The following is a 25,716-nucleotide window of genomic DNA, read 5'->3' as shown; positions in this document are numbered from 1 at the left end:
ATGTTGCATGTCTGCGATTGATGTTCCTTTGTATTGAGACATTGCTCCTTGAACCTTTCTTTTCTGTACCGTATCTAATGCATTATACTCTTCTCGAAAGATTTCTATCCAGTGCGACAAGCGCGCTTGCATGTGGACGTCGGAAAAGCGCGCCTCAAGTGGCCGTGAAGAAAAAAAAAGAATCGTGAATGCTAGAGCTGAGCGGCCATTGATAATATGTCACGGTATCAAATGCATGCTGTGGCGCAAATGTCGAGGAAACCCGGATGGCGTAGATGTGTGAAAGGTGTTACGTAGAGGAGATCGATTCCCCGGGGACCCCGCCCCCGCCCGCATGCACAGGGCATATTTCTCACCAAGCCTTAGCGAGGCCCCACTCACCCGGCACAAATACATTTCACAGCAAGTCTCTAATCAACATCCCTTCCCTTCCTCCTCGTATCATCTGATATATAAAGCACAATTTTCCAAAAATTTACACCTGTAACGGGTCCAAATTTCAGAAGATAGGCCGTAATCTCGCACGTGCCTCCCAAGTCTTCACTCTAATAGGAGCCCAGTTCGAGTCCGGTGGTGGTCGTCTCACTCGCTTAGGTAACTAGCGATGCTGAGTGGCCCTAAGCAATGAATACAATCAGACGAGGGAAGCAATTCTGCAGTCAGGTATTCACCATTGGACGGCGGCGCTGGATTACTCTAATTAGGGTTGGGAGGTGTGAGCGAGGTGGCTGTTCAACTGATTTTTGCTTTTTCTTTTTGCGATGTATCTATCGCTTTGCTAAAATCAAGCCGAACATCACCCACTCAGAAAGTATGTTTTTTAACATCGCTGCTATTCTTACAGCTATGACTTCATATATCACCACCATATTATGATACAAAGCCATCATCGTCAGACCTTTCCAAATCCGGGGTATTGTTTCACTTCCATACATCATAGCAATGCAGTTCACCATGCTTTCCATACCACCGCCCAGCCATCTATCATCCGCCATGCTATACAAGGTAACTTGTCCAAAGCACCAAAATCTTTACATTCACAGACCATCAAAGGAAATATTCACCGCGGGTACCCCGTCCTGCTGGTACAGCGCGTCGATGGTCAGGTACAGCGCTGAATATCTGGAATTCGGGTTTGAGATCTTCGCCTAGGTTCATAATGGAGGCAACATTGCCGCAGCGGTAGCAGTAGTTTGGTGCGGACCAGACGGTGACAACATCTTTGTCTTTGAAATGGTACTGCAGAGAGTCAGCATGTACATGGGAGACGGCCAAGAGTTGCCGTACCTTGTAGCCCTCGTTAACAAGCTGATGCGCTCGAGCGATAAGTCGTAATCCGTTCACATGGTTGAACTGGAGCTTGTTAGCCGCGCACGTGTACATGCATATTGAAGTGTACGAACCTCTGATGAAACCTTGTCGCCGAAAAGCCATCCAGCTCCTCTTGGGGAGACCGCCCAGGTGTCGACTTCTTCCGGGTCGCTCCAAACTAGATCGCAGAAGGCGCCCTCGTGCGGGATCTCCTGCGCTCTCGCGACAACGCGAATTTGATCCAGCGTTCGGATTTCAGGACTGAGCCCTCCGTGGACGCAGAGAACCTTGCCATCTACAATGGCCGCCAGAGCAAGGAAATCAAACACTTGACAACAGGCTTTCCACACGGATGCATTGCCATACTTCGTTTGACACTCCTCGTAGAAACCGTAGACTTGAGTGATTTGTCTGGACTCGTGGTTTCCGCGCACAAGCGTGACTCGGTCAGGGAATCTGCGAGGTCAGCAATCAGCCAACCTGTCAAAGGGGACCATGGCTCACTTGGCTTTCAAGCACATCAGCAGCGTGAACGTCTCCAAACTGAAATAACCTCGGTCTACGAAGTCACCTAGGAAAATGAAGTTCTGTTGCCCGTTACCTGCGGGGACATTGGGCGCAGCTGATTCTTCCTCTGTACTTCTTCGGCCAGTGATACTCCTACTCCGGCCGCGTTCCTCCTCCTCCTCTTCCTCCTCCTCCTCCTCCAGATCTCCACCCTCATTGGGACTACTTGGGCCAGTATATCTTTCATCGCTCTGGAACCTCCTCTTCATTTTCCTTTTAGCTCTAGGGTCTTTTATCGTAGTTGGCGGCTCGATATCTTCGGGCTTTATGGTCGGAGGTATGGCGGGAGCAACTGGCGCGGTCGGGGCGTCGCTAGGCATGCCACCAGCAACGCGGAACAACTCGAGAAGGTCATAGAACTGACCGTGGATATCACCGCACACTGTTACGGGTGTCCGGACAGGCTGGATATTGGATTCTAGACAAATGGGTCAGTGCATGGAACCCCACCACAAGCGGATACACTGAGAGGGTTGCTTGAGGTATGTAGCAGACGTACCCTCCATAAGACACTCTTTGACAATCTCACAGAGGCGCTTCATCTCGGCCTCCGGCAGGTATTTGCACTGTTTGGCCTGCTCTAACCACTCGTCCGGCCCCGCGCCTTTCGAAAGGCGCGCGGGACCGGGTTGCGGCACATCGCTATCTTTCCCCATAATTACGGTGTTTCGCAGCTGTCAGTGACCAAACGGGCGTCTTGATGCGCCTCTTGAATTATTCGAGGCAGCAATGGCGGGGAATAGACAGTCGTGTGACGGGAGCGGTGGTGATTAGCAAGCGTGACGTAGCGAAATTCTGTGGTAACATCGGCGGGTGTGGATACAGCAGAACGCAGTGTAGGAACAAAGGCAAAGCACACAGGTTTCAGTAGCGAGCCTGGGGCTGGATATGCATGATGAGGTGGAAGCAGTGGGCCGTCGTCGAGAGTGCGGCGGTGGCAGCTGCTTGGCCAAAGCGCATCTGCCCTAGAGACCCGCTTCGGCAAGCGCCATGGGCTGGCGTCAGTCCCTGCGACATTCACCATTCTCACTTACCCTCTCCGCCGATACCAGTCACGCGTCTACAGCCAAGTTCCTACTATATTCGACCAACGCGGCTGCCCTCGCGTCGAGGACCGCTGTTTGTCAAGCACGAGTCCCACGTTTCCAATGTTTGCGCCTCTAAACCACCGTGCCACCCACCCTTTCGATTCCACTCCCGCCTCATAACCCGACCACACCCCCTGGGTCCCGCGCTGCTCTACTAGCTACACCTGACCAGTCGAAACGAAATGACGCCCCAAGCCGGCGTCAACGGCATCCTGCCTGTGACAGCGCTACAGAAGAATGTCCCCGCATCAGCGCCCCGCGGTCCCAAAACTCCAGCGCCGCGCTTGAAGCTCATATGCCGACGGCTCCCTCCTGGCCTGACTAGGACCGAGTTCGAAACCATGCTCGGAGAGGAGTGGAAGGTTGGCGCTGGCAAGCTGGACTGGATCAACTACCGGAAGGGCAAGGTTACCAAAGAGTATGCCCCGCTTCAAGCGTCGCAGAGGATAGACTGACATTCTTTTCAGCCTAGCGAAACCTTCCAAGCCTTCTCGCGCCTACATCCATGTCACGCAGCAACCTTTCGTTACCGCCCTCGGTGACCGCGTCCGCGAAGTTACGTTCCACGATGCCACCAAGTCTTTCCAGGACGGCGCCCTTATTGGACCTCCTGTCCTTGAATTCGCTCCTTATACGAAGCTGCCGGGCAACAGGCGTAGGAACGATGCTCGACAGGGCACTATCGACCAAGACCCTGAATTCAAAGAATTCTTGGAGAGTTTGACCGCTCCCATTACTAAAGCTGCCGCTCCCGAAGGCGAATCTACGAAGGAAGAGAAGGTCAAAACTACGCCGTTGATAGAAGCACTCAGGGAGAGGAAGGCAAACAAGGAAAAGCCTCAAAAGAAGGGCCGTGGGGAACACAAGGACGATGCTGGTGAGAAGAGGATCTTGGCTAAGTCTGGGAAGGAGAACGCCCCTGGGGAGAAGAATCGCAAGGCCACCAGAGCCGAGAAAGAGAAGGCTCAGAAGGAGGTCGTCAAGGCTGCTTTAAAGGAGAACGTTTTGGTTGACAAGGCTAACGCAGGCCCTTCCTCGGCTGCCCCGGAGCGCAAGCGTGGAAACGTCAACATCGCAAAAGGCATACTTCAGCGCGACCTCGGTCTTGGGCCTGCTCCAAATCGTCGACGAGGAACCAAGCGCGAAATCGCATCCGCCACACAGGAAACCAACCCTAAACAGGATGAGAACGTCAGTGGCAAGTCTAAGGGCAAGGAACCCGCCGTTGCTCCTGTTGCCACCATTACAACCGCAGAGAAGGTTACCCCAGCTTCGCCTAAGAAAGAGAGGCCATCTCGTGCCGAGCGCCGAGCGTTCAAAGCCTCGTTGGCCGAAAAGACAAACAATAAGGTAGAAGGAGAAAACTCCAAGGTTCCGGTGAAGCAAGGCACCGCGCCAGCGCCTACGATCCTCAAAAAGCCGCAGACCACACAGGCTCAGCCTGGCCCCCCACCAAAAGGCCCCGCTACTGCACGTGTTCCTCCCACGGGGCCTGCGGCTGCTCGGATTGCCAACACAGCGAGCCAGACCACGCCACCGAAGGCAGAAGCAGGCCCATTCCCCCGTCCAGCCAACCCTACACCTGCGCACGCCGCTACAGGTTCAGCTCCAGTACCAGTGGGCAAGCAGGCTTTCCTCAAGCACGCCAACGCATCTCAAGGCATCACGGAGCCCCTCATTGAAGAGGCACTGAAGGAATTCGGAGCAATCGAGAAAGTTGAGATTGACAAGCGTAAGGGCTTCGCCTATGTCAACTTTGCCGAACCAGAGGGATTGCGGAAGGCGGTCGCTGCGGGCACTGTCAAGGTAGCCCAGGGTGCCGTTCAGGTTCTCGAGCGGAAGGAGAAGCATCAGGTCCCTCGAGGCTTCCCTGCGCCTCGCCCGCAACCTCCCAGACCCGCTCAGGGCCGCGGCGGTTTTGGACCGCGTGGCCGTGGTGGCCGTGGTGGTGCTAGAGGTGGACATGTTGCCCCTGGACCTAATCCTGTTCCGGCTCAGGCACCAGTCGCTACGCCTACAGCTGATGTGGCGACGTGAAGGGACCTTCAAAGTGTTACGGTGTATCAGTTCACCACACAAAGTAGCAAATTCATGGTTACCGTACCTACGAGACCAGGAGAGGCCCTTACGCACCCACGAACGGAATGAGTCAGTATCAGCTATCATTTCAACATGTATCGGCTACCTTCAGAGCACGAGTTGATCGACAGCCTCCATAATTCCCGCTTCCTGGAAGGTCCGCCAAGTCACTCTCGCTTCGATTATATCGATCACCGGATCGGAACACGGCCCGGCACAACATTACCCTTCTGCGACATCTCTCCGAGGATCGTGAAACTGACGGCCAGTCTGCGCCAATACGACACATGCTTTGATGGGTATGATTGGTCGTGGGTGTACTATGGAATTGGATATTAGCACGTCGCGATAATTGATAGACAGTTGCTAGCTACTTCGATGCATATGAAGTATCCCTGCCGAAAGTAGTTTGCATCCATTGCTGGCTACGTGAAGCTCACATGTGTGTATCAATCCTTCTATATACCAAATCCAAAGCTTCTTCTCCACAACCCGTTCCGGGGAGTACCAATACAGTGGTATGCTTGAAATTTCCTCCTAAACGCCAGTAACGCCAATGCTTGTTATGCTCGGCCTCATATTCCCAGGTAGTACTTCCCGCGTTCCCATACCAGGAAGCTCGTCGCTGACATTGGAATCACCTTCACGTATCCAATTGTTAGTCCCACGAAGAACCCTCTCCACCCCTTCTCAATAAATATCCTCCTAGCGACCTCTGCAATCCCAAGTCTGTGTCCATCACCCACCACGCCTCCAACCTGCATTCTCCTCCGTATGACTTCCAATGGGTATGACACTGTCTGCGAAAAAAAGCCGGCGAAACCACCCGTGCTGAGTTCAGCCCAGTACTGCAGTTGCGCGGGCTTGTACGTGGAGGTTTCCGACTCGGCGCGAGATGTGTGCGGGAGCGTGGTGTAACGAGCTATGGCCGGGTGCCGGAGGAGGTCGCTCATGGTGTCGTGAGCAAGGAAGGATGCGCCCGCATACGGAATCATGCCTAGCAGCGTGGGCGTAAACCCGCGAAAGAAGTTTGCAAGACCGGTCTGTGGAACGCCCTTCTCTACGACTGTGGCGGCGGCAGCGGTGAGTGGGTTCGTGGGGTGGTGTGTGGTGGGCGCGCCGTGCTCGTTGTAGATCATCTTGCATATTCCTCTTAGAGTACTCCTTTTATCCGCGCTCGTCTCGAATGCTAGTCGCACCCGTATGACTTCCAAGGGGTATGTGAAGAAGACGGAGAACATCCCTGCGAGGCTGCCGCTGACGAAGCGCCGCCCAGGTGTTTCCTGCGCCTGGTTCTTTATGAAAACGGCGCGTATTTGGTCATAGGCGAGGAACTTGATGCCTGCATAGGGGAAGATGCGGAGGAGGGTGGCGGAATGACCCTTGAAGAGGCCGCGGACGCCATTTTCCCGGTATATGTCGCGGAGAGCGAGGTGTAGGCCTGACCAGTGACCTGCGTACTTCAAAAAGGCAGGATTACGGGTTTGGAGGAGGATTTTGACGCGGTCGAGGGGACCGACTACGGTTTTGGCCTGTGGTGCCTTTGTTAGCGATCGTCCCTGTATAGCAGGTATCGAGGCATAATGATGTAGGCCTGATAAACCTCATAATGCGCCCGTGTAGGTTTGTACGTACAGCGCATCCTGCCAGACCTCCCGCTATCCCGCTCTTTATTATATACTCCGGACTTCTCCTGTCCACCTTTCTCTCTCGCGACGGGCTCCGACTTCTCCTCCGCCCCTCCTTTACAGGAATATGTGCCTCGTCATCGGTCGCGCATAGTGGCGGTGCCTTCTGGATCTTCATATGGGGTGCAGTTGACTGGGTGGAGCCTGTCATGACGCGGGAATCTTTCTCTGCTTCATGGCGAAGGATATGCTCCGACATCCCACCGTTTCCCTGCTCTTTCTCCCTGACTGGTAATTCGGTATTATCGTGACTTGAACATGAAAGGCGACTGTGCGTGGGCGGTATTCTGTGTGTAGGGAGCGAATCGAGGTGGTCGTGTGTTGTTGCTTAGAAAAGCGGCGGCGCGATGTGGATGATGCGCTGGGTGACGTTGTTTGCCGAGGGTCGACGGAGGATTGCCGGCCAGCGCGGCCGGAAAAGAGCCTAGAACGGTGCCGATGAAAAGCGAGCTACAAGCGGCGCTTTTCCGCAACATCAAAACATACGATCACGAGCCGTCAACGATAGAGCAGAGTTGCAGAGTCGAATTACCTTCTAGAGGCGACTTGGGTATTCTCCAGCTGTTGCTGAGCTGTATAATCAACCTCGTCGCGACTGCTGATGACGTAATACCTAAACGAATTGTCACATGAGTAGACCTTTTCACTTTTACTCCTGTCGACTTGAAATTCCCAGATCAATTTCGCGACTACAGTTCCAGCATCCCTCAGCTTTACACATCTCGGCCTCTCTTTGATGTTCTGGGATCATACCATTTGATTCCGTTGTCGCAAGACAGCAGGATGCCGGGTATGAACTGCGACATGCCCAGTACATCGATCCTCTTCCAGAATGCTGACCGTGATGTCACACTCATTGACATCCCCACATCCATCGCAATAGCACAAGGTCGCTCAGATACTCTCCTCTCAACTGCCCCACTAGAAGTACCCTATCAATTGCACGAAGAACCCAAGACATCACAAGCGAAGAAAAATCACTCCTCGCATCTTACCGATCTACATATTGAGTACAAGAGCACAATCCATGCAGCTCTCGCCGAGATCCGAAGTCACATCTCAGGACCCTGGTGCTTGCCACGCAAGCTGATGACCCAGGTACCAGAACATGGGGAAATGCAACTTGACACTGTGCAGCACGAGGATCCGGAGAAGGAAATCGAAAGCCGGCTGCGTGAGTGGTCCGCTCTGGCTGAAAGCAAGGGAGAGGACACGCACTTCGACTTCGAGAAGATGATGGCTTCTATCAGTGCGACATCTGACCCGAATGCAACCGACTCTGAAACCGTTGCACACAAATGGTCGGTGTCGTACACCTCTCCACGCGACGATGCACATGTATACCCACACCAGGCGGCCGAACCATGGACCTCCTCCTTTCATAACCCGGAAGACCACCCGGTGGACATTCACGTGCGGGAGAACGTAACGCAGGCTGGCCGCGAGGCGCCCGCGTATCGTTTCACGATACCTCCGCACGCGACCTTCTTCCTCAGCGATTCGACACACTCGGACGCGTTTCGTGCTGCGTTCCGCGAGCTCACGGATGACTATGTGCTCCCGCGGCATTTCGACTTGGTCTTGCTTGACCCGCCGTGGCCGAACCGGTCAGCGAAGCGGAAGGGCGCGTACGAACAAGTCGGCGGGATGCCGCACATGAAGAAGATGCTTCTGAATATGGACATCGATAGCTACCTCGAGCACAACGCAGTGGTTGGTGTATGGATCACGAACAAGGAGTCGATGCGCGCACAAGTGCTTGGTCCTGGGGGTCTGTTCGAGAAGTGGAACGTAGGGTTGGTGGAGGAGTGGATTTGGGTGAAGTTGACGACGGCGGGCGAACCTATGTTTGACATTGACAGCGCGTTGCGAAAACCGTACGAGGTGCTACTGTTGGGCAGGGCGGCGCCCAATGCGTGGACGACCATGTCGCATGCGCGTCTTACGAAAAAGAAAGTCATTGCAGCCGTACCTGATGTACATTCTCGCAAGCCCTGTCTGAAGGAGTTGCTCGAGCCGTATATGCCGGATGCAAAAAAGTATAGCGCTCTAGAGGTCTTTTCGCGGAATTTGGTTGCCGGATGGACGTCTTGGGGCAATGAGGTTATCAAGTACAATTGGGAGAAGTATTGGGCATAACATCAACGTTAAATTCACACGTTCATCTCATGCAACGTATGCAGAGCGAACCATCTTCGAGGCTGGTGGCATAGTGCCGACCTTAGACCGCCTCTTGAGCTGTGTTATCATCGAGTTCGCATAGCTCGAACAATGTATAGAGTCATAAAGAGCTATTCAATGGAAAGTCAAATGAGCATACTTTCAATGATGCCACCCAGGGCTGTCAACTAGGACATAATGAGTAGGTGAAAGTGAATCACTGCCTTGATGACGTCCTTTGACTGTGGAGCGCTCCTTCCTCGTAGACTTCGCCCACTTATTGCCCTTGAAAGAATAAACACAAACGAACTTCGGACACGTCGCGTCCACTCTCCAACTTTTCGACAACCTGCTGACACTCCCAGTATAAGAAATTGCGCTTTTTACAGAGCATCCTTCCTGGGGGCTATTTGCAACGGTCGTATTGCTTGAATTGGCAGTAAGTCGCCCGAGGCGCCCGCTACCTTTGATCTTCGCTGGCCTAATTTATCAGTAGCGGCTTCGAATCATGGATCTCGGCGTTGTCATGGCATCTTCGCCCGCCGCGGCGCGTGATATCAAAGCGCTCAGACAGTACCTGCGAAGGGAATTCAACACCGAAAAACTAGACGGTCTCGACAAGGTGCAATTCTTACCGGCACGTCAGGGGAGCGGCAACGTGGAGAAGAAGATCCTCATCGGTACCTGGGGTAAATGGAGCATCTACGCAGCCTATAGATACACACTGGAAGGTGGTCGGACTGGCAAGCGGCTGACATTTCTCGCTGAAGACAAGGACAGCCAGATGGACTGCCACGCGAGGGTGCTGCGGGATTATGTGACTTATGTTGAGCCTTTCTCGCATTTGGTTCCACTGGATAGGAGACCCGGAGATTGGTTCAAGGGTATCCAGCAGTCACTTGGTCGGTACATCGAGGCTTGCTTCGTTCTGAAAGGCCTGACCGTTGGCACCAGTGTGGAGACCGACAAGATTTGCCGCTGGTTGGGCGTCGCAGTGACCCATATTAGGGAAGCTCAGCATGCAGCTGTTGGATTTGAAGCTGGACATAAAATCTCCAACGTTGCCACAACCAAAAACGAACGCCTTGACACTGTCGTGGAAGAAGGCCCCACGTCCACCACCGAGGAGCACGAGGAGTACTCCGCGTTCGACTGGAGTGATATTCCCTGCGACGCTGAGAAGAAACTTTTCGAGTCGATCACCGCACCTTTCGATCTGCTGAAGAGTTCTCGAAAACAGATCAAATACCATTTGGAGTGTCTGGGCCGTAGACACAACAAGGTCGAGAACAAAACCATTCACTTCAAGGCTGCTGTGTCCAATTGCGAGGACAAAGCGAACGACCTTGTGAACAAATCGACCGTGCATCAAAACCAATTGAACGAGCACCAACGCAAGTATCATGAAATGGAGCTCCGGATCAGGGTTAATCAGCATAGGCTGAAGAGGTGTGGTGAACATATCGCAATTCACGAAGCAGAGTAGTGGGCAAGCAGAATGGGTTCGAGAACGGAGTGAAAGTTACGCAAGCACGTTGTAATGAGCAGAAGACCGTCACTGTCGTGTATTTGGAAGGGTATGTCCCCAGAGAGAAAAGAACCTGAGCAGCGAGACCTTGTGGTCGTATCAAAAGTCATTGTTGTTCCTTCGAGGTTGAGCATGCTGTACTTCGTAGGCACGAAGCATTCAATGAAGGCTGTGCGACCAACATAGCCAATCTAAACTCCCGTATTGAAGCCTGTTTGAGTCGACTGTCTATAGTCTCTAGTTCGACGAACTGTTCGTTGTGGTTTCGTGCGGAATCACTGTCTCCTAGAACTCCTTCCTTATGTAGATGTTCAACCTTTCCACGACCGCCACCACAAGCCTCAAGTCCAAGCTGGACGCCATCCGACCTTTCCGTCCCCTCCCGAGGCCCCTCCACTACCCGAACCCCTCACTCACGAGTCGTACCTTGGTACCTGCGCTCCGAGTCTACACGATTAATGCACCACCGCCTGGCCAAGCTCTCCTACTCAGCTCGTGACGCCGACATGCCGTGCATCCCTCGGCCCACTCACGATGGAGTCCTCACATATGCAGGGACACCCTCGATCGACGAAGCGCCGGCACCCCACTTGTATCGGCATGACAGGCAGCAGACAAGGCAGAGTGGGGATGTCAGTGGGTGGAGTGTATCGTGGGGGAGGCGTGGGGCGTGTTTTGCTTGTGGCGCGTGGAGCGGGCGGAATTAATCACCCGGCGTCCAAATCAAAATTGAAGAAAACATGGTTGGAGGAGATGGCACATGATGGATGAGGATGCTACGTCTGGTTTGACCGCGTGACTTGAAACACATGTTGCCGCCGTGGCGACCGTGTTTCCAAGGTTCGTTGTTGTGCTGATGTAGTAGCATGTGAAGCGTGCGTAAACCGCGTACAGGACCCCGCGCCGCGCAACGCGTCCATCCGCCTCCGCCTCCTACACCGGACATATTCACACCGGCACGCTTTGTACCCGTCCAGCTCTACCGGACAGAAGAAGCTCGTGATCGCCGATCAAGCCGGCCCTCTCAGCTGTCAACACAAGATCAACAACTCACGATTGCATCAACGGAAGCACATGCTATATAGGGGCGGTCCGACATCACGTCAACTCGACGGTCCGATGACCCCACGTCGGTCTGCCGTGCCGTGCAAAGTGCCACTTGACCGGACAAGGCGCCATAGCATCGTGACTCTGCCTGTTCGGCCCTACCAAGCTTGCCACGCGCTGTCAAACTTGCTTGCTTGATGGCGACGGCAGACGCGGTGAGTCCAGCGTGCCAACTCACGGCTGCTTTTGCCGCTTGTTTTTCAATGGTGAGTCATCTGCCCACTGAAGTAAACTTGGAAACTTGGATTCCAAAGGGCCGGATCATGGAAGGGTGTGTCGCACAGCGCGGTAGGCGGGCGCGATACCGGGATTTGGGCTGAGACGACGCGTGAGGCCTCACCGCCACAGGAGTGCTTTTGCCGAGGGTGGTTATTGGGTGTGGGTGCACGAAGAGTGAGCAATAGCTTGTTCAATAGTCAAGGAAGGTGTTAAGACGGTGTTGCGCTGACGGGGCTGCGTTTGTGAGATGCTGACAGTAATGGGACAGTAATGGGTAGGGTTGCGAGTGAGCAGGTGTCTGGGGCGGGAGGGCAGTTCCGTTGCACTCCGCGCCGCATGCTGTCGCCCCCACGGAATCGATCTCCACGGTCAGTCCCGCCCGCTGCGCGCAGCGGACTGTGTGTCTCCGCAGAAGCACATCTGGGGCGCTGCTCAACACGATGTGCGCAGCAAGAGTCAGCCTCGTAAGCCCAATCACCGTTCGCATTTCGCACATGTTACGCCTGAAACAGTGTATCACTGCTTCATTTGATAAATGAAGATTGAAAGGATGGAGTCCGATGCATGTCCTCGCTGATATTGCGCAATGCACTTGAAGGCCTAGACATGTAAGAGGGAGGATCTGAACGCCGCAGGCAAACGGGCGGCGGAGGTGGCATTGCATCCCGCATACCCCGCCCTGAGGTGTCGTCGCTGCACTGTTGTCCGCGCGCTGGCATATCGATATGTAACCCGTATCGCGAGACGGCTTGCTTATCGATGGGTGTGGGGTCAGACCGAGATCCAGAGCACGGTGTTTCTGCCGGGAAGTGGGTAACGCGGTACCAGAAAGTCATCCAGACGTACGGATAACACGGAGAAACGGTGCATCGCGGTCTGGAGTATATAGCTACACATGTAACAAAGTCCAGATGGTGTTGGTGTTGGCCTGGAGCGATAGATCGGCGTCTTTCGAACGCACGACATGCATCTAGAGTTATTGTCGCATGGATAAGAAGAGATCTCCGGCGCGACAACCGCTTGAATAGCAGTGATTTGCAGTGTAGCGGACCGTCAGCTGCCTCTGTCCGCTGCAGGGCAAATCCTCGGGAAGGCTCCAACGTTGTCTGCAAGCCCAAGTTGGACAGCCATGTTCCTCCACCCAACACTCTATCCTTACCACCGGCTTCGCGGCCCACGTGTATGTTGGGTCTGGAGCCGATATGCTTTCCCACCAACATCTCATATGATTTTGTCACATGGAAAGTGCGGAGACGGGAAAACACCAGCCTGGGGTGGAAATGGAGAATACACGGAGCACTCCGTCGTGAATGTGACTTTGACAGGTACATCCGTACGCAGGCAATTTCTCCGCCTTCGGGATTCGTTTCTCCACCAGGTGGGCAGTCCCGGAGTTTTCCCTCATTTGTGTGGCGTCGGAAGCATGCCCCCTCGTGGCAACCAGACTTCGCTTTTGGTAGCCTATCCTAGCGGCCCCGAGCCGCGATGACTTTCACACGTGGAAGCACAGGTCGCTGTTGCGCCGAGCTTTACCCTCGGTCAACCACCGAACGAGGGTGAGAGTCAACCGACGGCTTCCGCTGAAAAGGTGTCCATATTAGGAAGTTTAGAAGGCTAGCGATACCACCGTCCCAGCGCTACCCGTCATTTTCGCGTGGGACAACGGGTCGGTGAGGAGTGACGAATTAGGAAGCTTTGATGAAGGTGCGCAACGTGAGGCGTCGCGAGGCGTTGGAAACGAAATTGGACATCTCGCGGGGAACGTTGGAAGACTGCCGCAAAGCTTCACGAATAATGGCAGACATGAGTCGTGTTTCAAAGGGAGTCACTGCGTCGCGGAAGCGGATGAGAACCTTAAGGCTTCAACGGTTGCTCACGACTCGTACAGGGGGCGCGGAAGTGCTGCCGCGAGCCTTGCACGGGAGGCGGTCTGCGTCTGTTTGCAAACAACGGGTGCTCCCACAGCCGAGTCGCAAACTTTGCAAGAATACGCAAACTTTTGAGCTGACCATGTTTCAATATTCGCATGACGGCCACGCGCATGAGCCCTCGAGAGACCTCCTTCGCGCGCTCTCCGTGAAGATTTTCCAGATGCAGGGTGCAGTGTTATGTGGATCTTCGGCAGAGATGCCCTCGTCCCGAGGCAAAAGGCTGGAAAACCCTTCTTTGCGCCTTCTAGCGCGTCTCCCAATATCGCGACATCGACCAGACCAAGGGTCAGAAATGACTACGCGTCCGAGCGTCCTGCAAATTCTCGGGACAGACGCAATTTACCGTTGAAGCCTGAATCTAACGTGGCTATCGAGAGCAGAAATTGCAAACAGCACAGAGCCGCAAGCATTCTGGCTGATTTAGCATTTCGCAAGGCTGTGTCAACCTGTTTGGGAGTACAGTAAGGGCAATGTTATTTCTGGCAGCATTGCAATTTGTGCAACTGCCCGATGCGTGCGGAAATTCCGGGAGGCGGGTGTGGGTGAAGATGACGGGAGCGCTGACTGCAGAGATGACTAGTCATTACCGGCGTGCTCAGCCTTGTGAACCAAAAATGCAAACCTGAGGTCGTACGAGACGCCTGTCTGCATGCAACGCAAGAAAGGAAAGCCCGGCGTTGGGGAGCTGACCACCTTCAGGCTCCCATCGCAGGAGGCTGTTGGTGTAGGTGGACGATCGGTCTGGCGCTCTTCGCGACGGTTGCTATGTGAATCACATGTGCATCCGGATGAACCCTCTACCACTGTGCCATAGAGTGGAGTATAGTTCACAGGCTAGAGTATTTGACGGAAACTAGAGGACACTGGACCCTTGGATCGTCGTCTCGAGCCTAATGTATGTACCCCAGGTTGCGATTCGGTTAAAGACGCAGAAACCTCGGACAGCGCTGCCAAGCTGGGATGCGGAGTCAGACAACGGAGTCCCTTCAGGCTTCAGGAAGGTTTGGGGAAGTGTTTCGTTTTGCAGCATGGCGGTCCAGTGGGAGACGAGAGGCGAGAGGTCGCTGCGACGACGCGCAAAAGCAGTGACTGGTCGTGGTGGCTCAGTGTCGCAAGCCTGTGCTCGCGTCTTGGGCGCGTAAATGGAGGAGCTCTCACATGGCGGATCTGCGGATAGCAACCCGCGCGGTGGACAGGATACATCCCCATCTGGCAATGCAAACGGGCGGATGAATGCGAGGGAGGAGCTCTACCGACAGCCGAGCAGTGATCGCCCCTAGGCTGACTGTAGGAGCTCGGGCGGCGTCCGGAGGAGTGGGCGAGACTGGATGCGCACCCCGTTTTTCCGCAAAGCCTCGTGGGGGCATGAACAGTGCCCGGTGCCCACGAAGTGACAGTGGAGTCGTGGAGATTTCGCCTTGTGATTCAGGGTCACGATGAGGAGGGCGCCACGAGTCCCGTCGCCAGGTGGCGGCCTGACTCACCCGCTGCCAGCTGGAATCGCAGCCAGCGCACCGCACAACACAGCTCAGCATGACTGTTGCTGCGAGGCCGCGACGAGTCATCTATCGCAGCCTGGATGCGATATCGCATGGGGAAAGGCGGTCGCGCAGGCCGGGGGTGGCAGCGGAGGTGGGCCACGGGGGCTTACGGGTCGCATCATGGCGGTGACAAGGCAGGCCAATCCCGTGGCGGCGAGTCAAGTAGCGGTCACTCACCGTAAGTCAGAAGAAGCAAATCAGGATCCGACAGCGCGCACCCGTTTCATGCGTGGCCTGTGTTGGAATTTGCGACGGAAGATATAACGCCGCAAGGGCCAGCATCCCGCATCTAGAGCATCTGATTCCGGTTCGAGACGCTCTGCGTGGTCAAAGGCACATTGCTTCTGACTCGGCCTCCTGATCCAGCCTCATTCCCACATCCTATTTACACTCGCCTCAGCCCTCGCTCATCCTGACTTGGACTTGACAACATCGACGCAACAGGTTTCGCGCCCGGCCCAAGACCGGCTTTCATCACCACTCTCTAACGCCTCGGATCCGGTTCCCGCTCTGCCACGCCGTCATACACTCGGGCCCTTTCCGCCTCCCTCGGTAGACCTACTTCACACTACCACCTGCGCTAGCTGAACGGCGACCACGCGAAAAGCGCGTCCGCAGTGTTTTCATCGCCCGGATACGCCCGCCAACAACATATAACATCCCTAGCCCCACAACAGGCGCGATGCATTTCGAAACTTCCCCAGGTTCTTCGCCTTCCAAGTCGATACCCATCTCCATCACCAAGATGTCTTCACCGACAGACTCCCTCTACAGCAACTGCTCCATCGAGTCGTCGACATCCAGCCGCGGCTCCTCATGTGCCTACCCTTCCTGGCCCACAGGCAGCTCGCTCGGGTACCGCAGCACGCCCAGTTCCTACATCAGCGACGCCGACCTTTTCGGCGAGGACTTGGATGACGACCTCTCGTGCCCCTACCTCCAGGAAGCACCCGCACCGCCACGCCAGCCACCGATGGCGCAGGCCTTCCCCATCTTGCCCCCACTTTACGCCTCCGAGAAGCCAAAGAAGCAGCAACGCAGGCGAAGCAGTGGCCGCAAGCCTCGCCGCTCCAGCAAGCCCATGACTCCCATCTCCGAGTCACCTGAAGCTCACCGAGACTGAACGACCATTTGGAGCTGATTCTCAAACTGTAAGCTTTGCCACGCACGCTTGCGGCGGGTGCATCCGCTAACAGGTTGTCCAGTCATCTTTGTTGTTAAACAACACCATCATGTTAGCGCACCATGCATTTAGCGCTGCATATCCATTCTGCCATCCATCATCACGACCTTGGAGCCTTTTAATTCTTGTTGTCTGATCGATGCGGATGTTGAGTCCTGTCCAGTATATGGATCAGTATGTGTCCAGACTGTGCGACGCTTTCAAGGTCGCACTCTGACCGGATCCGGACATCGACATCGACTACTCAGCACCCGGAACCCGATCGACCTTCGGTGCATCCTGAATGTGACAGGACCCTCGAGCATGACAGGAGCGTGTGGTTGCGGGGTGGAGAGTTACCGCCGCAGCTTTGTGTTGCACTCAACGTGCTATCTCACACAGTCGCGCTGTCGCGCTGACGTGCAACGTCTCTCGACATCTGGACCTTACCTGACCTTGCCAACTTCGTGTTGCCGGGTCTAGAAGGATCCACGCGTCACCCGGTTGTCGGACCGCAGCCGCGGTGATGTGAATGAAGCGGAGGAAGTCAGAGGTTGAGCAAGCCTCGCCTCGCATTGGGTGCTGGGGTGTGATGAGTTGTGTTGCATTTGCAGGCGTTCTGGGATTTGCATTTGATACCCCTTCCGATAAACGGAACATAGCGACTGGGAACGGGATGTTTCTTCATGCGCGGCATGCCGTCTCGCCTGTTGGGCTGTGATGGCGGTCGCGCCTTTCCTATTATGATACCCTCCATCAGATACCCTGCGAATATTACTTATTGATTGACCTTGCACGCCATTCGCCTTTGTTTTGTGACATGTTGCGATACCTCTGGTTCCGAGTGGAAGGCCTGGCCATGTCCCACCTCGTGCCCGCGCTGAAAGGGCTTGTGGTGAATTGGCGGTGAGGGCGAAAAATCCAATATCGGCTTTCATGGATCGGCTTTTCCCCCCTGCTACCCAAGTGAAGAGTTCGCTTCACTCAGGTACGCCTGGTAACAACAAGAGAGCCGCCATCTCAATGTCAGCTTGGATGTGCTTACTCGTCGAGACATCCATTGCGTAGGTTCACATGCCCTCTACTTCGCGCTCGTCTACCATACCGTTCGCTTCGCGCGCATAAAGAAAACAGTGCAATCTCATTTCTCTGTCGGTGATGAAGCATGCGATTGGCGCTTTGTGAAGAGTCACCGCCGAACTTAAGGTTCCTGAGTATCGAACCAGGTCACGAGCTGAATCCTTCACTGGAATCGTTGGGCATCACATCGGTGTGAAAGCCAACCAAGGTCCACGCGACGATGGCGAATGGACATGATCAAACGTACTAGACGCGAATGATGCTAATGCGAACGAATAGAATGGCTGTGACTTCCCAAGGAAAGTACCCAGGTACGCTCGCCACGAGATTTGGGCAGAGACCCGTGACCCTACACCGATCCAAAAATAATACCAAGCACCCGATTGTGGTAAGCCGCCATGCGGATTTAAGCGAATCGTGCTTTTGGTGGTGACTTTGCTGGGAAGGAAAGGCTTGCTTCCGGCTGCCGATGCATGCTCTGCGTTACACTGAGTCTCAGCGCGGACCCAGGAACTTGTGCCGTATCAGACTGAACTGCCGGGACGTTCTGGAAAGCGTGCATTCGAGGGGAAGGTTGCGTTGCAGTAAGGAACCCTCGCATCACCCTCTCGTTGTGGTGAGGAACGTGGGGTATGCTTTGGGGAGGGGCAAGTGGCTGGCCCGCCTTGGGCGTACACGGCAGGGAAGAGCTGCTAGTGCGGGCGCTTAGTAGCTTGCGCGCCGCCGCATAGCATTGTGAACATCTTGTTGGAGCGAAATCTAAAGTGTGATGAGCCCTGCGCCCGTTGACATTGACAGCAGAGGATACGGTATGGCCAGGACGATAAGAGGCCCCTGCCGAGCCGCTGCTTCATGCTGCTACGAATATTGAGGAGGCTGGGGCGGGGTCAATCAAGATGAGAGAGCCAATGTGCGGTTGCGTTTGGACCAGCGTGCATAGAGCACTGTGCAAGAGAACCCCCTCGCGGATCGACGAAGCTTGGACAGCTGTAAGTCACTGCGGGATGACGGAAAGGCTGCGGCACAGCTCCAGCCGAACCATTGCTTCGTGGAAAGCAAAAGCATGCGTCCCTGTACCTCAAGCCGAATGCTAGAGGACGTCAAATGAGGAAGTGGCTAAAGCGGCCGAGCCAGCATATGTATGTATGAACGGATCCGTATTCCCATTCGTAGTCTTGTACCTTGCGATACACGCTGCCGGGTCCCAGTAATGGTCGGGTAGACCGCTGCATTGGAGCCCTGCGCAGGCACTTCGCCCTCGTGTTGCATCTCGGGGGTGGAGAGGCACACGATCCCGTTCCACGAGACATGATGGCCATTTCCGAGCAAAGGAAGGGCCCGGCGCGGCGTAGAGGCACTGTTGCATGCAGATCGCCCCAGCAGCCCCCAATTGACGTCGTAGAATCGGCTGGGGGCTGGGAGCGATCGTGGTGCGGTCGTCGCGAGATTTCTACAGGATCGCAAGTATCGGTGGAGCGATGCCGTCGCGGCAGCGCATTGCGGTCTGATATATGCGGTCGTTTGCTTGGAGCGCTGGGTTGCACTACTTGGGCTTGGTCTGAAGGATGATCCATGCCGCGTCCATGCCACGGCCCGTACCAGATGCGGCTGCGCATCATGATAGGGCCGTTAGAGCTGGTCTTGTGTGATTAGGCTTGCCTCTGTCACCTCGTACCGCCCAATCACCTGACGAGCTGGCCCTCTCAGCCTGAACCCCGGTCGTCGACTACTTCGTCCCTTTGCCATCGCGGCCGTTGAGAGGCTGAACTGCTCGTCCCATGCAGGCACCGCGGTTTCTGCAGCGCGAAACTTAGCCAACGATGCGGTCGTGTCACCGGGGCGGCCAGCTTGGCGACCAGCATCTCGCCAGCGCTCGCACGTCGCCCTGCATCTCGCTGGTTCGTCGAGTCCGATGTCCATCTCGAGCGACCACGGACGCCAGCAAATGAATGAAGCGACGAGAGACCCCAGCCGTTAGACGCCTCATTCTCCCCGGTTCTGGTTCTCGTTAAGCACAAGCGTGTGGGTTCGAGGCTTTCCCTGACTCTACTGCTCCGAGTATTCGTCCTATTCTGAGCAGAAATCAATCCATCCTGCCCATCTTAAGCGCCGGCCCTTGATAGGCTCATGCCAGCTACTGCATCAACTCTCGCTCGTTCGCCCGCGCTTCTGCTCCTCTCCTCACACTTCCTGTCTCTTCTGCCTGCCGTCTGTCCCTCCAGCTGCACGTTGGTCGTGATACCGCCGTCCTCTGCAAACGGGCGCATGCAGACTCGTTTACCGCCGACTTGCAACCCCAGTCAGCCAGGGCGGGGCTAAAGTATACCGCCCTCTAAACGCCGTGGAGCTCGAGAACAGCTGCACTGCTCTTTAGCGCGCACGTTGCTGTGAGTCTCAATTCCCCGGCGCAGCCTTCTGCGTTTCATCGTCACTCTTCTGGAAGCCCCTGATTGTACTCCCTAAGTCTTTATCGATTCTACCTGCCCTCGCTATGCGCCGTGTGGGCGTTTCTGGACTCGACTTTGACTGACTGACAGCCACTCCTCAGGCCCGCGTACCATGTCGACAGGACTCGCCAGACAGCGCTCGGCGTCGCGGGGCTCTTCGGTGCGCTCAGATGTACAGCACAAGCCGCCGACACCCAGCATTACTCCAGGAAGCGACGAGTTTGCCTTCGAACCATGCGCTGCGACAGCTTCGTTCCTGCTCTACGCCCAGCGCAACGTCATTCTGTGCCTTCACCATGACACTCTGGCCGTGGAAAGAAGATTTACGAGGCATCGCGAAGACGTCTCGTGGATTTCCGCCGATACGGTCAGCGAGCGCGGTGCGGGCCGTCTGGTGGTGAGCTACGATGCGGGGAGCACCGCAATTGTGTGGGACCTTCTCACCGGCGACGAGGTGGCTCGATTTGCGTCGTATGACCAGATTCGGGTTGCTTCGTGGATGAGGAACGGCAATGTTGCATTTGGTGAGTCCAGGGAGCTCCATCGCTCTTTCCGCTCTGTCCTGACCAGGAAGCAGGCAACGCGCAGGGCAACATCATCCTTTTCGAACCTTCAACATCCGAGCACATTTCCGCGAGGACCATCTTCGACCCGATTACGGCACTGGCTCCTGCGGCAGACTGCCGGACGTTTGCAATTGGGTAAGCGTCGGAAACAGCGCTCACGTGCTGGGTACATTCATGCTAAGCAACTCCAGGTATCTCAATGGCTCGATTCTGATCGCGACGCTACAGCCGTCATTTACCATTCTCCACACTCTCACAACACCTAGAGCCCCTTCCCCTATTGCAGGGCTTGCTTGGCACGGGTCGTCCTCGAAACAGAAGTCTGAGATGTTAGCCGCTCAGACTTCGGACGGTGACCTCAGAGTGTGGAGCATCCCTAAAGTGGCTCACGGTGGCGACACCCCGTGTGTGATCCGCATCCTTAACAAATCGGACCAAAGAGAACCCGGCCCCTGCTGGTTCGCGTGGTCGAAAAATGGCCGAATCATCCAATACACGGAAGGGTACGTATCTTAGATCGCTCACACTGGGCTGCCCTGCATAGTGCGGGCGCCCGGCGCTTAATGAAAACATGCTGACCACTCATCCCTAATAGTCAAACAGCCGCTTGGGATGTGCGCACCAAGCGAGTCTCGTATGAGAGTATCCCTACGGTCGATAATGTTGCCGCCATTTGCAACTACGGCCCTACTGCTACGCTCTTCACCATGAGTCGTAACTACGGTGTGCAGCAATATGACTTGAATCCTAGTGGGACGCCAACCATTGTTCAAAACGTCCAGCATCCTCCTGCTAATACTCCCCCATCTCCTCCTCACTCCCTTGATGAACATGACAAGACTGGCAAGACCCCACTGACTTCTCAATCCAAGTCAGCCGCGCATGTACTGATTGAATCTGAAAGTAGTGAGGGCGAGGGTCATACTGTACTCTCGCCGTTACAGAAGATTGCTCAAGAGATGGACCAGTTGGAGGAGGAGCGTCGTGATCGTGTCGGCCCTCTCAGTCCTGTCTCCAGTCGGGGCTCGCAAAGCTCCAGGTCTTCAGGGAGCGGACGTGGACCACGCTACCGTTATGACAAGCCTGCCAACACCAGGTCTTCGAAGAGCTCAGGAGGTACAGTATTCTCGTCAGGCACTTCTTCGATGGTGGGTGCGTCTCGCGAGAGCATTTCTATCAAGTCTACGTCATCGGCCGCATCTTCACGTTTCACTTCCTCCCATCTTCGCAAAGAAGTACTTCGGAGCCCAGATGAGTCGCATCGTACCCAGCACATGGACCTATTTCCTTTCACCAAAGCTCGACTTGGTGACGTTCCCTACCGGAATTCTCAACTCGGCTCTGAAAGGTCTCCAGACGACCTCCGCCAGAACATGCTTCGCGTTGTGTTTGGTTGGGAGAATGACATCGAGGAGCTGATTCGTGACGAACGTATGTACAACTCTCTGCTGACAATGATGAACGCTAACGAGTTTAGTTGCCCGCCACCCACCAGGGTCAGCCGCGGCCGTCCTACTTTCGAAGTGGCTCGGTGACGTTGGGGCCGACCTCATGGCATCCATGGTTGGGGCCGAGTCTATGACTTCCTCGGACTGGATGTTGCTTGCTCTCAGTTCCATGGGTCAGGGTACGCAGAAGAAGGTCGGTGAGACCTTCGTTCAGCGACTCCTCGAGAAGGGCGACATTCACCCTGCCGTTGCTATCTTGCTTGGCTTAGGTGAGCACAATGATGCCGTCGAAGTATATGTCTCTCGTAAATACTTCATGGAGGCGATCTTGCTTACATGTTTGATGTTCCCGACTGACTGGCAACGGCAATCATTCCTTGTCAGGAAGTGGGGTGAGGCTGCGGTCTCTCGTGGCCAAGCAGAGCTCGCTGTAAAATGTTTCTCTTGTATGGGCCTGGAGTCATCCGAGCCTTGGTTCTCGCCGCGGGCTCAGGACGCAGTCTTCTCTGCACAGAAACAACATCTCCTGGGCTCGCAGCTCAGTCCGCCTCTTTCACCACCAAGCGCTGGGGGAAGTCGGATCACGGCGAAGATGTCTTCCCTCAAGCTTGTCACTGACTTCGGTCAAGGACCTCAACCGCAACAGATGATCCCCGAAGACGACGAACAGACTCCAATGCACGTTGGTGCCACGCCTATCGCAGAGTCTGCGATGAGTCCCACTGGTGGCAGGAACCCGTGGCTCGGCGCAAGCCTGAGATCAGCCCGTCCTCGTGAGGGCTCCCGTGAACCATCTTCGGCCAGGACTGCTACACCCGGATCGTACAACCGCAAGCGTCTTCCCTCTCAGTCGGGTACGGAGCGATCTACAACGAACAACGAATATCTTGCTTCTCTTGCTGTGCCGAACCGCGGACAGCGTGACGAAATTCCGCGTACTGCTGTTGACAACATCGGACGCGAAGCGGAAACACTGCCGTTCTCGAGCCGCCGCGCGGCATCAACTGGTGCAAGCGAGAAAGAGATTGTTTTAACCGCTGCGACCTATGATCCAGCCAAGCCTAAGGAGCATATGCCGTCTCCCGCCGCCGGTGTGTTCACCACCCTGGTTGGTAGAGACGAGGAATCACGCAACAGCTCCCGCAGCCGCAACGTACAAGACTTGCACCTTGAGGTCGTAGAGACTATCATGGACAATGGCCCCGACACAGGATACATCAATCTGAGTCCGCCTTTGACAGGAGCCAGCGTCAAAAGCGCAAAGGCCCGCGGCATTGATCAGTACATCAGCAGCTTAGAAGAGGCCAATTATTACTCTCGGAAGCATAGTGACCCCAAACCTGAGCCTCGTCCGGGCTCGCGCACCGACCCCCGTCCCGACAGTCGCACAGCTAGAACTCGCAGCCGAACCCGCGACGCCTCTGAATCTCGAGGACGCTCTGGCGCCCGCTACATCCGTCCTGCTAAACGATCCCCTTCATCGCCGGTACCCATGTCTCCTGAAGATGCCGGCATATACGCCAGGACGAGTAAAGAGGCCGCAACGAACACGGAGAGTTTCGAGGACGAACGATACTACAAGGTTGAAGTCGGCTCTCCCGTTGCAACAGAGTCTATCGGTAGTAGTCGAACTCACAGGAGTCGCGCAAGAACTGGCGCAAGCAAAGCCAGATCATCTTCCAAGGCTGCACGACGTACAGAGTCACCCGAACCTGTGCCACGCGTCAAGAGCAGAGGAGTCAGTCGTACATCAAGCAAACGTCGCAATGACGATCGCGGTCGCAGCTCCACCCGCGATGAGAGCTCCGCGAGGCGCTCACCTGGATCTCCTAAGCCAATGTATCGTGATGAAGCAGTCGGTCCAGAGAGCTACGAGCCAGTCCGTCCTCGTGAGCGAAGTACTAGCCGCCGCCCCGGCGAGCGTGCACAGAGTTCACGAAGAGAAATGTCACCGGATCGCCGCTTGCCTCGTGACCGCTCAATGAGTCGCAAAGCAGCATCAGCTCTGCGAGAGACCAGCCGACCGCGTGCCGTTATGCGAGATGCTTCACCAGAGCGCCTACCGGAAGTAGCTGCCGAGAGTCGACCAGCTTCCCGCCACTCCAATTTATCTGGCCGCTCTGGACATCGTCGACCGCCGACACTCTCTAGAAAGGAACTAGCCGCCAAGGAGCTGGAGGAACGTCGACTGTCACTTGCTCGACGCCCCTCTGCGCCAATGATCCCCCACCCTGGCGATCTGGCTCACCGACCTGTGCCTGCCGAGCGCTCCCACACGGACAGCGCAGAATCATTCGCCACAATCTCCATGCACCGAGACCCCATTCAACGTAGCCAGACTGCAGACCCAGAGATTTCGAAGAAATACTCGCCAACGAACAGAATGCACATGGGCGCTACTTCGACGGCCTCTGTGCCAATTGGCCTTCCGGCCACTCCACGAGCGATGCGTCATCCTCGGTACATGAGTGCTGATCCGCATGAGAGGGAGGGCATTCCAGCTGTGCCAACAATACCAGATTCTATGTATGCGGCTGCTCAGGAGAGTCAAGATGCTCAAGATGATCTGGGCCCGCTCTTACCTGCCACTACATTCGGCCAGCCAGCTCTGGCTCGCTCGGCTTCCGCGCCCCCAGAGGACCTCTCACCAGTCAATATGGCTCCTAGAATTTCGCCTACCTATCCTCTGGGCAGACGTGGTTCGTTGGGTGTTAACCGCGGTCACTCTAGAAACACCTCATCAGACGGTATCACTGCACCGAACTACAAGCGCGTTAGCCCTCCGCCCATCACGGCCAGTATTGACGAGACCATCCACGAGAACCAAGTTGTCATTCTTGATACGGACCCTGCTGCTCCCCCACTCCTCGCTGAGCTACAACACCTTGCGGGTCCACCTCCTCCTCCTCCTGCGCCTCTGCAATTGAACACCAGTCCAAAGAGCAGCATGCTCATCAACATTGCCATTGACGAAAATCCTACAGAGAAGGCGCAAGATGCCGTATCTCCCGTGGCTGCTTCGCCTCAATCGCACAGACGTGGCCGGGGCAGTGTGAGCGAAAACATCGGCATGACTTTCAAGCGAGTCACTGATAGGATGCGCAGCACTAGTCGCTCTCGCAACAAGTCCCCACCCATGCGGGCAGAGATTCCTCCTTACGAGAGCGTACCAGAATTCTCCTTCCCGAGGAGCGCGAGCGCGCGATCTCCTGTCGATGGCCATGGCAGTGAATATTTCGGGAAGCTCTCGCCCCCGCCTCCGCCTCCACCACCCCAGCCTATGGAGCAGGTTATATCTCCTATCGAAAACCCGCAGTTTGTTGGTTACAAGCATCCTAGGGAAATTCGAGCCAACATGCCTCCTGATACGCTTCAAGCTGGTGTTTATCAACCTGAGACGCCCATGATCTAGGCATCTATCCGTTAAATTATCTTCACCATATACGCATAATTTTGCGACGACGTTACGACCATTTCGCATCATACCTTCGAAACCATCATTCCGATCGCCTTTACTGTTTAAGCGTAGCATTTTTACATTTGTCAGTATCATTAGCGGGTTGTCCTCATCACATTGTTGTCGTGTTTAAGGAGCGTCTCTAAGGAGCGTCTCCGATACTCTAAAAGACTTGGATTGGATTTATTCCATGCGCTTCGCGGCGGAAATTTCGGATACCCTTTGCTTCTACCATCGTCTGCCCCCTTCATCTTCCCGACAGTACCTGGGAAGGCGGCGAAAGGGTTTGTCTATATTAGCGAGTTCGTTGCTTTGGCATGTTTTTAGCTTTGCATTT

At 55.3% G+C, this 25,716-nt stretch overlaps 7 protein-coding genes across 7 annotated transcripts; 5 read left to right on the top strand and 2 right to left on the bottom strand.

The window, feature by feature from the left end:
* Nucleotides 1-1,047: 1,047 nt before the first annotated feature.
* On the bottom strand, nt 1,048-2,534 carry SIT4_2 (sporulation-induced protein; the record flags this gene model as incomplete). The annotated part of the gene is made up of 5 exons (XM_056213839.1): nt 1,048-1,239; nt 1,288-1,353; nt 1,404-1,767; nt 1,816-2,296; nt 2,378-2,534. The coding sequence occupies 5 exons, from the start codon at nt 2,532-2,534 to the stop codon at nt 1,048-1,050; spliced, it is 1,260 nt and encodes a 419-aa protein (XP_056071106.1).
* A 614-nt stretch (nt 2,535-3,148) lies between these two features.
* N0V89_005059 (uncharacterized protein) lies at nt 3,149-5,003 on the top strand (the record flags this gene model as incomplete). Its single annotated transcript, XM_056213838.1, has 2 exons — nt 3,149-3,384; nt 3,434-5,003. The coding sequence occupies 2 exons, from the start codon at nt 3,149-3,151 to the stop codon at nt 5,001-5,003; spliced, it is 1,806 nt and encodes a 601-aa protein (XP_056071105.1).
* A 617-nt stretch (nt 5,004-5,620) lies between these two features.
* LEU5 (coenzyme A transporter) lies at nt 5,621-6,851 on the bottom strand (the record flags this gene model as incomplete). The annotated part of the gene is made up of 2 exons (XM_056213837.1): nt 5,621-6,577; nt 6,681-6,851. 2 exons carry the CDS (start codon nt 6,849-6,851, stop codon nt 5,621-5,623), a joined length of 1,128 nt encoding a protein of 375 aa, XP_056071104.1.
* Nucleotides 6,852-7,537: 686 nt separating this feature from the next.
* On the top strand, nt 7,538-8,872 carry N0V89_005057 (uncharacterized protein; the record flags this gene model as incomplete). Its single annotated transcript, XM_056213836.1, has 1 exon — nt 7,538-8,872. The coding sequence occupies one exon, from the start codon at nt 7,538-7,540 to the stop codon at nt 8,870-8,872; it is 1,335 nt and encodes a 444-aa protein (XP_056071103.1).
* Nucleotides 8,873-9,401: 529 nt separating this feature from the next.
* On the top strand, nt 9,402-10,379 carry N0V89_005056 (uncharacterized protein; the record flags this gene model as incomplete). The annotated part of the gene is made up of 1 exon (XM_056213835.1): nt 9,402-10,379. One exon carries the CDS (start codon nt 9,402-9,404, stop codon nt 10,377-10,379), a length of 978 nt encoding a protein of 325 aa, XP_056071102.1.
* Nucleotides 10,380-15,901: 5,522 nt separating this feature from the next.
* On the top strand, nt 15,902-16,342 carry N0V89_005055 (uncharacterized protein; the record flags this gene model as incomplete). Its single annotated transcript, XM_056213834.1, has 1 exon — nt 15,902-16,342. The coding sequence occupies one exon, from the start codon at nt 15,902-15,904 to the stop codon at nt 16,340-16,342; it is 441 nt and encodes a 146-aa protein (XP_056071101.1).
* Nucleotides 16,343-20,020: 3,678 nt separating this feature from the next.
* On the top strand, nt 20,021-25,334 carry N0V89_005054 (uncharacterized protein; the record flags this gene model as incomplete). The annotated part of the gene is made up of 5 exons (XM_056213833.1): nt 20,021-20,432; nt 20,486-20,609; nt 20,666-20,977; nt 21,070-21,905; nt 21,952-25,334. 5 exons carry the CDS (start codon nt 20,021-20,023, stop codon nt 25,332-25,334), a joined length of 5,067 nt encoding a protein of 1,688 aa, XP_056071100.1.
* Nucleotides 25,335-25,716: the final 382 nt, after the last annotated feature.

This window comes from Didymosphaeria variabile (genome assembly GCF_027946475.1).
Source record: "Didymosphaeria variabile strain IMI 356815 chromosome Unknown scaffold_4, whole genome shotgun sequence".
Lineage (NCBI taxonomy): Eukaryota > Fungi > Ascomycota > Dothideomycetes > Pleosporales > Didymosphaeriaceae > Didymosphaeria > Didymosphaeria variabile.
Note: the sequence above shows the minus strand (reverse complement) of the source record. Positions and strands in the feature narration are given on the sequence as shown.